Below are 16,307 nucleotides of genomic sequence, written 5' to 3'. Positions count from 1 at the left end.
TTCGTTTGCATGCAAACAATTCGTTGCTTCCATCAGCACTTCAACACCCTGCACAGAAGAAACACACAACACAAACACAGGGAGCATGGGTTTTTCAAACGTCCAACAGATGCGATGTTTGACGCATTTTGAGTCAAAGGCACTACCGTGTAGCTGGTTGGTGCCTCACTAGCGCTTTTTTGCGGGTAAAAAAAGTAGTCATCGAAAAACAGCCATCAGTTTTCTGAAACATTCTTAAAGTATAACCGGCGATTTATCGCTTATAGGCCTGCCAGTTGGACCACAATAACATTGCGCTGTCAAACTTAGGGCCTACTATACCACTAATCGCTGCCCTGGCCAGAAACTTGACATAAACCCGCAGTAAAAACCCCAACCTGCCATCGCAGCTTTACACAGGATGTTCGTTTCCAGCGTGCCATTTACCAATAAATATCGTCCCTGATACTGTGAAGCGCATTTTCCGATTAATCCAGGTTGCAGGCAGTTCAAAGAACTGACGGATAAAACGTTTAAAACCGCAAATAGAAAAATGCCTGCTGCCCCATGAGAAGATAATTTTTTCCTGGGGGGTTCCGGTGAAAAGGGTGGCCGGGGCCGCCTTTCATCTCATTTGCCTAGAGCAACTTACTGCCACCGATCTGCGACGCCATATTGATCGGCAATTGCTCAGAATGGGACAGGGCCGGACTGGCACCGACCCGACAGTGGGACAGAAAAAACATGGCGCCGCCCAGACATGAGGAAACACTCACAGGCACTGTGAGATCCGCGCAGGTGACTAGATTACTATGCAAGCAGCCCGTTAGCTTTCGGGTTTTTGCCGGAAAACTACTGAACGGCCCAACGGTACTTTATCCATTATTTATTTATTGATTGGGCGATGGGCAATTACCATTTGTAGACGCGGGCTTCATTTTATAATTGCGGCCACGAATCGTCCCAGCCCACGTGCCCCACATGCTACGCAGTTGAGTGTTGTGAAACACTCAGCTGTCACTTGTCACTGAGTGAAAACTCACGTTAATGGCGCGCTATCATCATCATCATCTTCGTTAATGACTTTAGCGACTGATTGAATTGGCAATTTGTTTAAATGGCCAGCCTGAACAGTTACGGGCGCAAAAACACACAGATCTGGGCGACAGACGCTCAATCTTTAAATTTAACGTTGGCAGGATCTATTGGTATTTTTGATTCGCAACAGTTTTCGGTAAGTATCGTTTTTACCAGTTTTTCACTTTCCTATTTATATATATAATAAGTTTCGTATTTAAAAGAAGCAAAAAAAGGACGAGAAAACTAAACTACACTGATGGACAAATAGCGTACCATCTATAAATTTCAAAGAAAAAATAGTATAACCCGGCATGCTTTTATCAAAATTATCGAAAACAGTGCCAAACTTGCTGAAAACAACGATGAGACGTTGCAAATGACACAAAACAGGGAGAAACTTGCACTGGAATGAATAAAAAGGGACCAAAAACAATTGGTAATGTACCATGTTACTACTAGGGTTACGTTATTTACCGGCCTACTTGGGGAAAAAATTATTTATTCGAAAATTTATAGGACATAAGGGTTTAACGCCATTTTGACGGTTAATTTGAGGTTATGTCAAAAAGTGATGACTACAAAAGTTTTAGATGTTTGCATTATCCACAACTCTGCCATTGAACATTTTCCGCTAGGAGGCCGCAAATCGCAAAAACCCGTTTTCAACCCCTAAACTGCATCCCCATTTCCAGTGTTTCCGTGTTTAATTTTATTATTTCTTAAAGTTTGAACCTCAACAACCTTCTCCACCTAGTCCTTGCCAGTTATCATTTTTTTACTCCATGAAAACTCGAATCGGCACTAGCCTGCACACTAAAAGCATTGCTACTTCGTCGACAATTTGGCAACACAGCGTGTCATTTCCTCCGAATGAGGTCCTATGGCCAAGCTGTTGTCCAAAAAGCGACTCTACCGGGATGGTGCAACATTACGGGATTAATCGAATCGGTATTGCGCAATTAACAGGTGTCCAAACAAGATTCTGCACTGTTTTGAGGCCTGTGAGCGCTCGGACATTGTCCTGTCCCATCCGAAGATGTTCGGTTTTCACTCCAATTAGAGGACGGCATTCTGCTCTGCTGAGCGCGCTGATTGGACCGCCATTATGTTCATTATTGCCCGCCGTAAATTACGTATTATCAACTGTTAATTCCCTGCTAGAACGGTCCCGGCCTGCTTCGATGCAGGTTGGCCACTTCGACTTGATCCGCCCATCAAAAGTCCAATTTCAGACCTTTCGTTCGATCACGTTCGCAAAATTGGGCAAAACTCAACGAGTATAACCGGCGATTTGTCGGTTGTAGGCCTGCTAGGTTCAGTGGAATTACACTGCGCGCTGCATAGGTGGGCATACTATAGCAGCCATGGCGCGGTAGGCCGGATACTCGATTGATGTAAAACTGGAAATAACTGTCTTTTAGAATTTCGGGCCCACACAGAAACCTTGGCATTGACGAGCAAACTGAATGAATCACTGACAATATCAATGGGATGATAACAAATCACCAGGTGCATTTTGAATTGCGGCCTTCTGCGAAACAATTGCCCGGTCAAATGACGCAGGCAACTTTGATGGAACTGGGTCTCAAAGTAAATAGTCGAGCCTTATCGGTGTTTGCCTGAACGAAAATCGCGGCTGTATTTAACAAGAGGGCTTGTTGGCAAGACAATTGCCAAATGTCAACTTCCTCCGTTGGCTGTTGGGTACAGGGTGGCACAAAGCGCCCAAACAACCCAAAACTTCGGCCGTTCCTATCGGGGGTATCAAATTGACGAAAACGGAAAAACACCGCACCCAGACATTGCTGGGATTCTTCGGACAAAGAACGATTAATCACAGCAGCGGCCCAGTCATCATCATCATCATCTTCTTCTTATTATTCGAGCGGTCAACCTTCAACCTCGCCTTTACCTGCAGACGTTCTTCGAGCTGAGCGGTCTGCGGCTGAAATATCTTCGTTTGTTCGGGCCATAATGAAGCCGACCACTGGATGTTTGAACAATAAATAAAAACCACTCAAAATCACACATGAACGCATGCGATTGAACGATTTTTCGACTAGAAGCCGAAAAATCGCCCGTCTAACGCTGAAAACTGCGCCAACTTCTACCTGGAGCAGAGAATGGCGGCCTAAAATACAATACTCAAGACCCAAAAACGACATCTAGGTACTAAATAAACACCCTTAGAGGTCGAACTAGACGGGGTGTTTGAACATTTTTCTGTGATTTTCGGGCTAAAACTGCCTCGGCTTGCTGAAGGAAACTCTACTGAATATACAATTGCATAGTGGGCCGATGAACGGCAGGCCTATAACCCGATAAAAGTCCACAGTACACCATTTAACAGTCGAAAAAAAGGCAATAGATGATACAACTTGTCGTCAGGTTCGAAATCGCAATCCAATAACGGATTTCAATTAAAACTTCGATTCGAATTGATGGGGAATGTTCGCCTGAACATTCCGGCGCCTTTACGGGCGCGCACTTTTCCAGCAAATATTCCCCGAAAAATCCGAAACATTTTTAATTTCGTGCCGATCGGCATTGCGGCGGCAGCGCCCCATTTTCGGGCAGTCGTGAACGAAACCGTTGGTTGGGTGCCACATTGGGTTTCTTCGATACAAAGAGCCGAAAAACATGAAACCCAATAAACAATCAGATCGGCACACAGCTGCATCTGGTGGGTCGAGCCCACCAGATGAAAACCAAAACTATTTTTCCATTCTATATTGAGTTGGAAACAACCAACTATCGTGCGGTTTTTGGCTGAAAAACAAAAAAATATGAAATGTTGAATAGTCTGAGAAAACGACCCAACATTTTACTTTTGATACTTTCTATTCAAAAACCGGAGCACGCCAATGGTTTGTCCGCAACCCAAAAACTATGGTCAAATTCTGCATTCAGTTGGCAACAAAAAAGCTCTTTACAGTTTTTCTACTAGAATGCTCAGTTGTTCAATTAAAAAACGAAAGCCATTGCATCCTGCAAGAAAATTATCCCATTATTTGATTTTTTCCAGACAAGAAAACTGACCACGCCAACGGTTTTTCTACAAATAAAAATTATTTTTCAATTCTACATTCAGTCGGAAGGAAAAAAGCTCTTTTGAGTTTTTTTGGAAAATACACTGTTTCTGATTTAAAAAATAGAAATCGTTGCATTGCCCAACAAAATTAAAGTAATATTTAACACGGACACTTTCCAGAAAAAAAGACAGTGCACGCCAATGGTTTTTCTGCAAATAGCAATTATTTTTCAAATCTGCATTCCGTTGGAAAGACAAAAGCTCCTTTCAAAATTTCTACTAAATTGAACAATTTCTAAACAAAAAAAAATTAAATTTGATGTTTTTTCCGAAAAATTTACCGCCAAATTTAACATTTGAACCTGTCCAGAAACAAATCGGTGCACGCCAGTGGTCAAGCTGCACATGAAAACTAGTTTTCCATTCTATATTGAGTTGGAAAGAAAAATATCTTGTGCGGTTTTTGGCTGAAAAACAGTTTACTATTAAAAAAATCTTCAATAGTTAGGGAAAACGACAGCAACATTTTACATTTGATACTTTCTATTAAAAAAAACAGAGCACGCCAATGGTTTAACTGCAAATAAAAACTATTTTCGAATGCCACTTCCAGTTGGGAACAAAAAAATATCCCTTCAGTTTTTCGCTAAAATTCAGATGTTTATTAAAAAAATAGAAGCTGTGTTTTCTCCAAGATAACTACCCGAATCTGATATTTTCCAGAGAAAAATTAGCGCACCCCAATGGTTTCTCTTGCGGTTTGGTTTGTCTTCAATGCTGCTTCTTTCCGGTGCACACCCTGTAGAAAACTGTCGAACAATCGGCGTCAACCGGCATAATAAGGAGATTTAGCACTGAGTCGGGAGGGATAAAAGGGGGCCTTTCGGGGCCAACGGCCTTCCACAATGGTGCACCATAAATTAGCTCACCCTTGTGCTGCGTAAAAGGGCCCCCTTAATGTCCGCCCGCGTCGTTGCATCCCTTGATCTGAGATTACGAGTCCGCAGAGACGCCTTGGAAACTTGATTAGCAGATTTGACCCCTACAGACTGTGCGCGCGAGTTTTAAATCATTCAAATCCAGCCGGCTGGAGCGAATGGGGCACTGTTTGTGCCAGATTAGATATGTGTTCTGGATTTGCATACGAATAGCTGACGTCATCAAATTATTCTACTTGCGCCATATTGCCAATGGGGCTGGATTTCCATCGATATCCCCTGATTGCAACCATTTTTAGAAGATTGTGTTCCTAACGTTTCGCATGCGCGAGTAGTGAGCATCTTCAGATGTGGACTGCTTGGCGCAGCTACACCCATTGTCAGCTCAACGTAGTTTTACTGCTGTTTTGATTGCTTCCATTTTCCTCATTTTCAGTTCAACATATTGACTTTTTGATCTGGACAGTGTCCTTAATTGTTGAAAAACATTGCGCAAAAACCCATGTATAACCGGCGATTTAGTGCTTGTAGGCCTGCCAGTTTGGTGGCATTTGCATTGCGGTGTCAAAAAATGGGCCTACTATGCGAGCAATCGCGTGCTAATCCGGAAACTGTCAAGAGCGGCACTCGAAATGCGAAGTGACTTTGATATTAGCACCTGCCCCAAACACGGTGCGCAAATAAAAAGCCATTTTACATGTATGGAATGAAGAGATTGAGGTTTATCGCACTGATTTCTTGAAACTGGTGACAGGGTTGGCTTGATTTTTTTTAAGTGATTTCAATCATGATTTAAATCACCTGACTTTTTTGGAAAAAATTGCTACTTAAATCAGTTGATTTTTTCAAGAAACTTTATATTTCCACTCAAAAAATATAAATCAGAACACAAATAATTCTAAGAAATGAAAATCAAAATAGAAACTGCACATGTGAACTTAAAAATTAAACGGTATTAATGGTAAACTCAATAACACTAAAACGGAAATCACTTCTCTTTCTCTTCATTTTCGTTATAAAGTCTGAAAAGGAACACTAATTTCTCTTCTTTTTTGATTCCCAATCTGTTCCTGATATCCGAATGAACAAATCCGAATGTGCTGAACATCCTTTCGACAGACGCAGAAGATGCAGTTGCACAAAGAAACTGTTTTATAGTGGACAAGTGTTTCGCAATTTCCGGTTCATCTCTCTGTGCCTCTAGCGACCACTAAAGTCCGTTTTTTTTTAATTAAATTTATTTGAAAGGACTGCAGCGAGCGTTGATTTTAATAACTAGTGGCAACAATCCCCAGTTTCCATGAAGCTCACTGATAGGCTCCAAAGCCAGATTCTTCTCTTCAGGAGTTTTTATTTGAACACCCTGTTTCCCATTTCGAATGACGCCGTTGAAAATTTCCGGATTGCTCATATAGTAGGCCCATTTGTTCGCCGCCTCGTGTCACTACGGCCAGACTGGCTGGCCTACAAGCGCTAAATCGCCGGTTATACATGGATGTCTGCGAATGTTTTTCGACACTAATGCGGACCACAAACTGATAAAAATTGGGGAAAATCGGGCAATGGCACCAAGAAAATGGCGCTTTAAGACCTGCTTTCAGCGCGTATCAACGTTGATAAACCCAACATAATCCGGCGAATTGTAACAGTATTTGGCCCGCTCGGCAAAACCGGAAAATTCATTAGAATCCATTGGAAAATGAGGCCGGCAGCAGTTTTTGATAATTTATGTAAACTTGCCCAATTCACGTTCGGGCCCAGCATTAGCCGCTCCCTCTCCATTCCACATAAAATGCAAGAACAGACCGGCTCAGGTCGGTTTTATTCAAATTTCGGACATGCTTTGTACCCGGAAACAATGCGGCTCTATAATGGCGTAGCGAACACAATTAAAACACCTAAAAAAGCGTCGGCCGTTGTCAACACTTTTACGTATTCTTTTCACCAGGTTTTTCTCCTGCGGTTGTTCAACTCGACCGAACGGGGCCCCGAAGACCGCGGGGGTTTGTTTGCTTGCTTGCCTGTTGAATTCCAGATCATCTGTCAGGTGCAGAATTTTACCGAAAATAGCATTAAATATTGATTCTGCATCGCTCGTCAGAAGGCCTACGAAACCAACAGCACCACAAAACCTTCTAATAATAATATACACTTAGATAAGGTCCGCCAGCCAGTGGCGCCTGCTAATTGACAGTTGACCCCGCCAATTACCGAATTAATCTAGAACACGCAACCGCACGAAATTACGGTGCCAAAATGGTTCCTAGAAGAGCGCGCACACTCGGCAACAACGCCACTTTATTACATCGCTTTTAATAAGTATAATTACTGCTTCCTCCGGCCCAAAAACCCTCCCAAGTCGATCATTAATATAACTCAAAAGTCCGCCGGCCACTCCTCCTGTCCATACGGCAAAAGTTCCGAAATGAGAGCCTTAAAACTAATTTCGGTGGGTTTTTCTTTTGCCTGAACGCTCAGTCAAGAGGGCTGCCATTAATGGCCAAAGCTTCACTTTTGCTGACGCTCATTGACAGGTGTCAATTTCCCCATGGAGATTGAAACTCAAAGAAGGCCAACTACTAGACAAATGCCAACGGCTAAATCAAAGCCCCATTGTGTCAACTGTCTAAAACTGGAATCGAGCAAATTTGAAGCAGTGCGGCAACGTTGAGCCATCCAACCTTTGATCTGTGGAAGCACAGTGACATAGTGCGGCGTTGCCGGCCGGGCTTGACGCGCCTCCGTTAGGCAGTGACGTCGCGCCGACAACCAGCTGAGAGTGAAGGTGTGAAACGGGGCGACGTTGCCAACTAGTCGTCGGTAATTATCCTATACCAGCAGCGGCCATTAGCGCAATTACACACAATGTTGATTCAGGGCCAAGCCCCGTGCATTTCGGTGTGAAATCGCCAATTTGAGTCCCAACATCGAGTTCCAGTTTACCATAAAAATTAATAACGCAATTTTCACACCGTTGCGGTTCCCTCGGCCGCGCAACTGGCGCGTGACCGTAAAATTCGATTTGAAAGACGGCCAAAACTGCCATTTTGCGTAAGAAATTGAGTAATTGCTGTCTGCCTGCTGGCGTTCCAGCGCCAGAAAAATGCGTGCAATCCATTTCGATGCTGCTGCGGCGCCTTTTGGCTCACAATGGCAACTGCGTGACACTGACACTACCTGTCAAAGGTCACTTGACAGCAACATTAACAGTCTGTCTGTCAAAATTTGGCAGTTAGTGCTTCGTAACGAGTGACTATCGGGTGTTGAATGTGATTATTGAAGTGCCACTAATCGGAGTTGAATGGCTCATTGTTGAGTCACTTGAATGTGGAAATTTCGCACTGAAATTGACTGAGCACCACTCGAACTAGAGCGCGGACAAAAGCCGAATAGTGTAGGAATCCAGCGTGGAGGAAACAAAGACGATATGGGTGGGAACCAGCAAGTTGAGCGTTGGCCACGGTGTATGAGTGGCGTTTTTTGGCTGCACCAAGCCACCAAATCGGCCTGATTTTACCCCCATTGGGATTATCGGATTTAGCCAAGTTTATCGTCGCTTTATCAACACTGAGAAATCCGTCGTAAATAAAGCGGTTTAAGTGGCGCAAATATTTGCTCGAAAATAATCTTGCTGGCTAGATAACTAGAGCGGCCTGTTATCTATGAAGGGAAAAAATGGCTAAATCGAGGAATGTTTCATTGCGATTGGACACGGGGGACTGGAAAAATGGCTGCGCCTCGCACGGGTGCCATCCTTTGACCTTTTCCAATCGCATTGCGACTGATTTGATGATGAACAACAATTTCACCATCAGGAAAAGAACATTGTGATGCATTAAGGCAGCCAACCCACAACGGCAATTAATATGGAAAAATGAAGAAAACCAGTTACGGGTGTGTTCGATTGATCAAGGCAAAAGTGGAAGGTTCGGCTTAACCTACGGTAACTTCCTGAAGGTGTCTCGAACACTGTGTTAGTCAGCGTTTGTGCAATTCCACCATGGAAACGGAATTTCCAACTCTTAACTACAATGAGGTGACAAAACTCGAGTGTCCATACACGATTGAGGAAGAAAGATTATAAAAACCCGGCCGAGTGTACAGGGTGATTCAGTAATAATCGGAAACCCATTCAGATGACGCTTTCCACAAATACAGGGTTGACACATGGCGCAATTTGAAGCCTTCGTTCCATTGTTATCTGTTCCACTAATGTTAAAACATACTTAGTTTGTTTGTCGTTAAAATTCCCGCATTATCAGAGCACAGTGTCTGTTCGTTAAACCGATTTTTATTGATTGATGATTTAAAAATTTCCCTTTTTGGCGTCCAGCTCTATGAAAAATTCCTCGAAAACCAGAAAAGCTGGAAACTTGTTCAGAGTGGCACTCGATAGAGAGGATTGCGGTCTGTATTTCGGGGTTCATTTTTACACTTCAATCGGAGATTTTTGGGCGAACTTTCAAAAATTGGCTTTTTGTGCAAGACTACAGACTTTGGGCACGAGCAGGGAAAAACAATTTCTGCAAACCCAAAAAAAGGTGCGAACACGCACAGCGTAGCACTCGATAGAGATCGTGCTGTGCATTCTGACCAGCTTTTTGGACAAATTTTGAACGAGAAAAAATCCCCAAAACACAAGATTCGGAAGGAAGAAAAATAAAACAGTGAGAAAATTACTTTTTCTCGCTGACCGCCATTTGGTGCGAGGTTTCCTAATCGTTCCTTGTTATCGAAAGTTGGTAAAATGGAAACCAACTTGACAAAGGTCAGGCATTAAAGTCGCACAAAACATTTATTGCAATTGTATATACTTTCCTGACTGTGTTTCAATTTCATTTCTTCGAAGAAGTGCATGCCAAGGCTTAAAGCAGCAACAACGCTACACATAAAAACTGATGATGGTGGAAAAATACACCGAAACGTATTTTGATTGATAAATAGACAATAAATGACTGAAACCCAGGAATGAATTTGATTTGGAATTTATTGCAATGAATGTCCTTGTACAGGGTGTCCAAAGGCAAGTTCTGGCCTGCTTATCGATCGCCATTTGATATCAATGATGTAATTAGTCGCGTATCGAAGCGTCTTTCTTCTAAGCGTGTCGGAGCCCTTGAGCCCACAATCGTGGTACAAATGGAACAATGACCGATCGCTTATCGGTGCTTAAGTGATTTGAGAATTTTGGGGAGTATTTGGCGAAAACAGTCAACGGTATTTGCTGCTTAATGAAGCAACCGAAATGGGAAAATGTGAAGTTTGCCACATACATTGTGTGGCAGGCTTTCAGCAACATTTTACCCGATACGCCATGAAGGTCTCGAGATATACGCTATGAATCAAGGCGCGCATTAACGGGCCCTAATAGATTGGCCATGAGGCCCGGGCGCCACACAGCAGATACGCGCTGAATGCCTTTTTAAGTGCAGGCCTGGCACGCCACTGCTGCCACTTTGACGAACTTGTTTATTGCTTAGATTAGCCTTAAACGGCTCGATAACACTGGAGCTGATTCAGCTAATCGCTGGCGCTGCGCCCCCTTGTACTCACCAACTTGCAGCACTTGCTCCACACAGCCCGTTTCCAGCAGTTTCATGCCCTTGCAAAAGGCCAAACTGCCTGGCTCCTGATTGTTCTGGATGCGGGAGAGGCTCGAATACATGCAAATGTCGCGCTCGTTTCGTGGGAAACTCCAGAAAACGATCCTCCGCTGGACCGGTTCCGGTATACGATCGTACTTCTCCTCGATGCGCGCAAACGGGATCGTTTCCGCCACTTTTTTCGCCGTTATATTCAACAGAGTGTCCGGATTGCATGGGGGCGGCAGTCTCAAACACATGGGAGCACAACAGGGGGGCAGAGCCCCCACCGGGGGACGTCGAGGCGCTTGGGCGTCGTCCGCCATACGTCGCCGAACGCGAACAGTCACAGACTGACAGGACTCGGCCAGTTCCAGCTATCTCCAATGCTGTGAACAGCGCCATCGCACTTGAATCCCCTGTTGTCACCTATACCCTTTTTACCCTGGCATCCACCTGTTTTACTCACTTGAAAATCCGTATATTGGCAGTACAAAAACCGTGCATCCCGGTCCAAGTTGCATATAAATCAAAGCGATTTGTCGTGTAGCAATTTAATAAATACACATAAAAACTAGGGCAATTCAATCCTCAACTTCAACTGTCCCAATTCAATGCGGGAATTTTGCAATAAACTAACGGCAACCGCGCGGGTGATGTTGTGCCCCCACCGCGCCTTCCAGCTGATTACCCCCACCAGCACGGATCATTTGTTTATGTCGGCCATGTGCGGGCGAAGATGCGTTTGCGGCGCTGCCGCCCCTTGCCAAGATTACTGAGAAATGCAATTAACAATGAAAAAGCGCCCATGTTGCCTGGCAACGGAACTATCCAGATCGCCTCCCACGATGCTCAATTGTTCATTGATTAGCCATTAAGCTGCGAGCGTCTAACCGTCTTGCCGCCCTTCGGCCTGCCAGAATTTAATTCCCTTATCAGGGCGGCGAAGGGTGCGAAAGATAACGCGGGCAAATGTGCTTCGGGTGAGTGAAGTTGACAAAACAGTTGCCAAACTGAGTTCTTTTGAGGTGTCAAAAATGTACAACCACGAAACAGTTACATCAACAGATAATGATGAGTCGTGAATGTGTCCGAACCCTGTGAGGTTCTGCTTTGCGCCCTAACTGAAGGTTTTTGTCTTGCAAGGGTCACTACGAACAATTCGTTTGTCTATGCAACAATTGGCACAGTGACGGATAGTTTCCTGGAAAGTAATTGTTTTGCCACCTGCAGCTACCCCAGGGGTCAAAACCCCCGTATTCCAGTGGCGCGCGGCTGCGCTCCTAATAGTTTCGCCACTTTCGGATAGAAAGTGCGAAGCGCGCCACTGGAATAAGTTACCCGCATGGTGGCTAATTGCCTCAATAAAAACCCCATTAATTTTCCTTTTCTAACAACTGCCTTAATTGCGAAGCGCTAAAAGCTGTCCATAGTTTTACCATCTGCTTAAAGGCAAAAAAATACGGTTATTTTGACCTGAAGGTGTGGATGGTTGTCAAGGCAAAAATGCGTTATAGAATCGCAGATTTTTTATCATTGCAGCTTTATTCTATTTTATAAGCACAGCTAAACTCAACAGAGGAGAACTAACTAGTACGAAACCGGTTTTGCTCAGGAAAACGTAAAAATGTTGTAAATGTCGCCAATTCATGCACTATTATGAGCAACAATATTTTCAAAATAATAATATATAATAATAATAATAAAATACATAATTAATTTAACTAAAATCCACACAGCATTTTCAATAATTTAATGATTAAAACAAATTGTTCCAGGCCTCTAGCAACGTTAGGCAACCTCGCTTGTAGCGTTTGCCTTGCGTGCTCACTTGACTACATCGTCTACATCCTAACCTCATTAAATCTACTACTGTGGCTTTTTGAAGCAAGTTAAAAGCAAACAAGAGCAAGACGAATTATAAGGTTTATTTCGATAAAAAACAGCCATGGACGATGAGGCTGAGACCTACAAGTTATGGCGAATCCGAAAAACTGTAATGCAAGTAAGTGGAAAGCAGCAGCACCCACATGGGATGGCTTGGGCTAAAGGGATCGTTAATTGCAGCTTTGCCACGACCGGGGCTACTTGGTGACCCAGGATGAACTGGATCAGACGTTGGAGCAGTTCAAAGAGCATTTTGGCGACAAACCCAGGTGGGAGACGGGTTTGCTTTGAATTCAGACGCCGGCTAAACAGTGTATTTTCCAGCGAGAAGAGGCCCTCAAGAAGCGACTTGATTGTTTTGGTGGCCCACAACGATGACCCCACCGACCAGATGTTCGTGTTCTTCCCGGACGAGCCAAAAATCGGCATTAGAACCATTAAGACCTATTGTCAGAGGATGCAGGACGAGAACATTCACAGAGCCATTATTGTTGTTCAGGTTGGTACCTTTACGAGCTGCAATGGCTGAATGCCTCTGGGGGCTCCAGAAATGTTCGGTTACTTTATTCTGGGGGCTTTAAGGGCGAAAGGGGTCCAATGTTGTTCACGACATAACCAAAGATTTTATGGCCGCGTTGCCGCTAGTCAGTATCGGTCAGGTATTCGAGGACTAGAAATGAACATTTTGAAATCGTTTTCGAATAAACTTTCACACATAAGGAGACGATTTGAATTCGAAACTAAGTGGAATTTCGCTGTTTCTATGTTGATCCAAAAATAGGTGGCTGTAGATGAGTTTCTCTAAATAATGTTGGAAATAGTTGAAGCCTGCTAAACCAAATGCGGCAACTTGGCAAAGCTGTTTGTCAGCGTGATTTTTCTGACATAAACAATAAGCAAATCAACCGGTTAAAAGCAAAAAAATATAGATTCGAACTGGTAATCTGTGATTTTCGGTCGTGAAACCCGCCAAGAACATCAACAAACGATTAGAATGCCTCGGTTGTGTTGTGAGGGTTTGGATTGTCTCCTTGAAGTGTGGCCCCATTTCAACAGGTAGGGACACCATTTCTGGGAATCCCACTGGGTGGGCGTTCAGGCAGTTTAGTTTTTTAGTTTAGAGTGTTTCGTTTGTTCCAGGCTGGCATGACACCGTCAGCCAAACAGTCCTTAGTTGATATGGCCCCGAAGTATATTCTGGAACAGTTTTTGGAGTCCGAGCTGCTGATCAACATCACTGAGCATGAGTTGGTGCCCGAACATGTAGTGATGAATCCTGAGGAGAAGCAGGAATTGTTGGCCAGGTACGGATCCAGTTCTTTGCTACTTACTTATTAACTCATCTTTTTATGCGAATTTTGTAGTCATCAAGTGATTTTAGCCACAAGGCAATTCTCTTAAGTGTTCCATGTTGTTGCAGGTACAAATTAAAAGAAAACATGCTGATGAGGATTCAGGCTGGCGATCCAGTAGCTAGATACTTCGGGCTAAAGAGAGGACAGGTAAGTGTTGATTAAGATCCATTATTTTCAACATCCTTACTGGTGGTGTTTCGCAGGTAGTGAAGATTATTCGCTCGTCCGAAACAGCTGGGCGGTATATATCTTATCGACTGGTCTGCTAAAGCAGCAGAATGTTTGTGTAATTTTTATATTGATAGAGTTTTAAGGCACAGGCTGTTTATTGCTTGATTCTGGTGTTTTTGTCTCAAATTCCAGCCAGTCAATAAGAATTGAGCGCTTCTAATTGAGTAAAAACAAAATAAATTTATATACATTTATTAAATTAATACAGGGAGCTGTAAACACTAAGTGAATTTCCTTCAATTCCAATTCGAGCACCTGGATAAGCAGCACTAAATCGAACAGACTGATTCTTTACCTATTTAAAGTACTCTAAATCGAATGGTTAACTGGTATTCCCTATGGTAAACGCAGTAAAAATTAACTAGTCTAAGTAAACCTACTTATTTACAGCTGCAAGAGGTCTTGTAAATTGTTGGATTAGTGCGTTTAACAACGGCCGCATGCCCAGTTAATTATATTTACAGGTCGGATGAGGGCCGTTTTCCCTTCACTCCTAAACTAGCCGTATTAAATAGACTTAAACTACTTATTGCGACGGTTTGAACTGTTAAGAAAACACGTTTAGAGTACGACTAGAAAGTACGGTGTGTTGGATGTGTGGCTGTGTTTTAGGGGCCCAATACTCGGTTAAAATGTGGCAATTAGTATTTTTTCTCCTTCAAGCTCGATGGTTCAAGCCTTCGTGAAGAGATTCCTCACGTGAAAACAATTTAGAGGCTCGAAGATTGGGTGTTTACGTGAGCAGTCGCGTAAATTCATGTTAAGATCTGCGTTGAGTTATCCATTCACCCACGAGTTTCCCATAACTATGAGGAAAATCCGGCCCCGTAACACAAACATCAGCTGCACTTGCCCCACACAGGTGGTTCCTAATGTTCCCTCTTCTGTCCGTTATAGTCCACGTACACTCTGACAACCTCTCCAGAGTATTTCCTTTGGGAGGGCATGAAGTAGAAGTCGGCAGGCATGGGGCCTCCTTTGGCTGGCCCCACTGTGTGCCTTTCGTATTGCGTTCGGGGAAGTGAAAAGGTGTTCCTATCGTTAGGCGGTAACACGGCGGCATTGCGCGGTCGCTGTAGGCTCCTGGAGTCTCCTGGAGGCGCTTGAGGTGGAATGCTGGGCGGTCGACCTTGCGGCCTGGGCGGGTGCGATTTGGGGCGGCCGTGAGGCGGCGCCCGCCCGTTGCCGTTATGCGGCTGTTGCTGTTTTTTCGCGGCCTCCTCGCGCTCGTACGAGTCGAACGCGTAGTTGGTGTTGGCCGAGTAATCTTTCCAGGCAGAGTTCGGGATTAGGTGGTCCTGCGGGCGGGTAAACAGCGATTAAACTATTAAATAGCCAAATGGTTTAACACTTGAAAAAACAATCAACGGGCAAAGTGGTCGCAAGGGGTGTATTTACACTAGTGGAAGAATGGTTACGATTTAGTGCTCTACTGGAAAGAGTGGTAACAAACGCCAGAGCGCAAACACCCTGTGTTGTGCGTGCAATAAGAGACGACGCAGGTTAAACACGAGCTCGACGTGTGGGCAAAATTTCACTTGTGCCTAGTTGGGGCAACAGCGAAAGCAATCAAGCGGTAAAGCTAAATATCCGCTATTTGCGCGAAAGAGTGACTCGTATAACCGGCGATTTGTCACTTATAGGCCTGTCGGTTTCTCCATAGTTGTACGGGGCAGTGACCAAAAGGGCCTGCTATGCAAATAGTCAGTGACTACTGTATTTGTCTATGCTTATAATTAAGGGCGGATCCAGGGGGGGGGGTCATGGGGGTTATGACCATGATTCAAATTTTTTGCTTTCTGGGTCAAAACTAGTCGAATTTCCTCACTCACGTTGTTACGTCTGAAACGACTTTTCAATTCTCTATCCAACGATGCCAAAACGAATTCTGTGACTCGAATGGTTCTTGAGAAACTTCGAAAAAAGCAGCGTCATGTTCAAGTGGACTTTGCAACTCAAAAAAAACCTCGCAGATCTAAAACTTCTTGAATTCAAGCATCTTTTGAGAGAACTGCCAACATTTTCTTATCCATGGTTCACTTTCTAAAAAGGCCATTTATTTCTGTCTAGAATGATGTACAAATGAGCCTTCCTGCTCATTTTGCCTGCGAGATATGAGCGAAAACGGCACGGAAAACATGGAATTTTGGCATAATCTTGCACCTAAGTGTCTGATATTCAAATTTCGCTTTCTGGGTCAAAACTACTCGAATTTCCTCACTCA

The 16,307-nt window shown here is 43.9% G+C and overlaps 3 protein-coding genes across 3 annotated transcripts in view; 1 reads left to right on the top strand and 2 right to left on the bottom strand.

Moving 5' to 3' along the window:
• LOC109534832 (zinc finger SWIM domain-containing protein 5) overlaps nucleotides 1-10,984 on the bottom strand; it is a 47,568-nt gene extending 36,584 nt beyond the window's left edge. Inside the window, exon 1 of the mRNA XM_048662176.1 lies at nucleotides 10,582-10,984. Within this exon, the coding sequence (XP_048518133.1) occupies nucleotides 10,582-10,936 (355 nt within the window). The 5' untranslated portion in view covers nucleotides 10,937-10,984. The remainder of the gene's footprint in view (nucleotides 1-10,581) is intronic.
• Nucleotides 10,985-12,435: 1,451 nt separating this feature from the next.
• On the top strand, nucleotides 12,436-14,308 carry LOC109534835 (DNA-directed RNA polymerases I, II, and III subunit RPABC1). Its single transcript, XM_019900614.2, has 6 exons — nucleotides 12,436-12,615; nucleotides 12,678-12,766; nucleotides 12,822-12,996; nucleotides 13,638-13,801; nucleotides 13,918-13,999; nucleotides 14,056-14,308. Exons 1-6 carry the CDS (start codon nucleotides 12,559-12,561, stop codon nucleotides 14,119-14,121), a joined length of 633 nt encoding a protein of 210 aa, XP_019756173.1. The 5' UTR covers nucleotides 12,436-12,558; the 3' UTR covers nucleotides 14,122-14,308.
• Nucleotides 14,260-16,307, bottom strand: part of LOC109545768 — a 17,215-nt gene continuing 15,167 nt past the window's right edge. Inside the window, exon 15 of the mRNA XM_048662175.1 lies at nucleotides 14,260-15,381. Within this exon, the coding sequence (XP_048518132.1) occupies nucleotides 14,953-15,381 (429 nt within the window). The 3' untranslated portion in view covers nucleotides 14,260-14,952. The remainder of the gene's footprint in view (nucleotides 15,382-16,307) is intronic.

Source organism: Dendroctonus ponderosae, unplaced genomic scaffold, assembly GCF_020466585.1.
Source record: "Dendroctonus ponderosae isolate FM_Combo_2020 unplaced genomic scaffold, Dpon_F_20191213v2 Dpon_F_20191213_10, whole genome shotgun sequence".
NCBI classification, from domain to species: Eukaryota; Metazoa; Arthropoda; class Insecta; order Coleoptera; family Curculionidae; genus Dendroctonus; species Dendroctonus ponderosae.
Note: the sequence above shows the minus strand (reverse complement) of the source record. Positions and strands in the feature narration are given on the sequence as shown.

Excerpts from the sequence above, each read along its gene's own strand:
- LOC109534835 (XM_019900614.2), top strand. The coding sequence starts at position 12,559 with ATGGACGATGAGGCTGAGACCTACAAGTTATGGCGAATCCGAAAAACT. Across the intron at positions 12,767-12,821 it reads CATTTTGGCGACAAACCCAG|CGAGAAGAGGCCCTCAAGAA; the intron begins GTGGGAGACGGG and ends TGTATTTTCCAG. Across the intron at positions 13,802-13,917 it reads AAGCAGGAATTGTTGGCCAG|GTACAAATTAAAAGAAAACA; the intron begins GTACGGATCCAG and ends ATGTTGTTGCAG.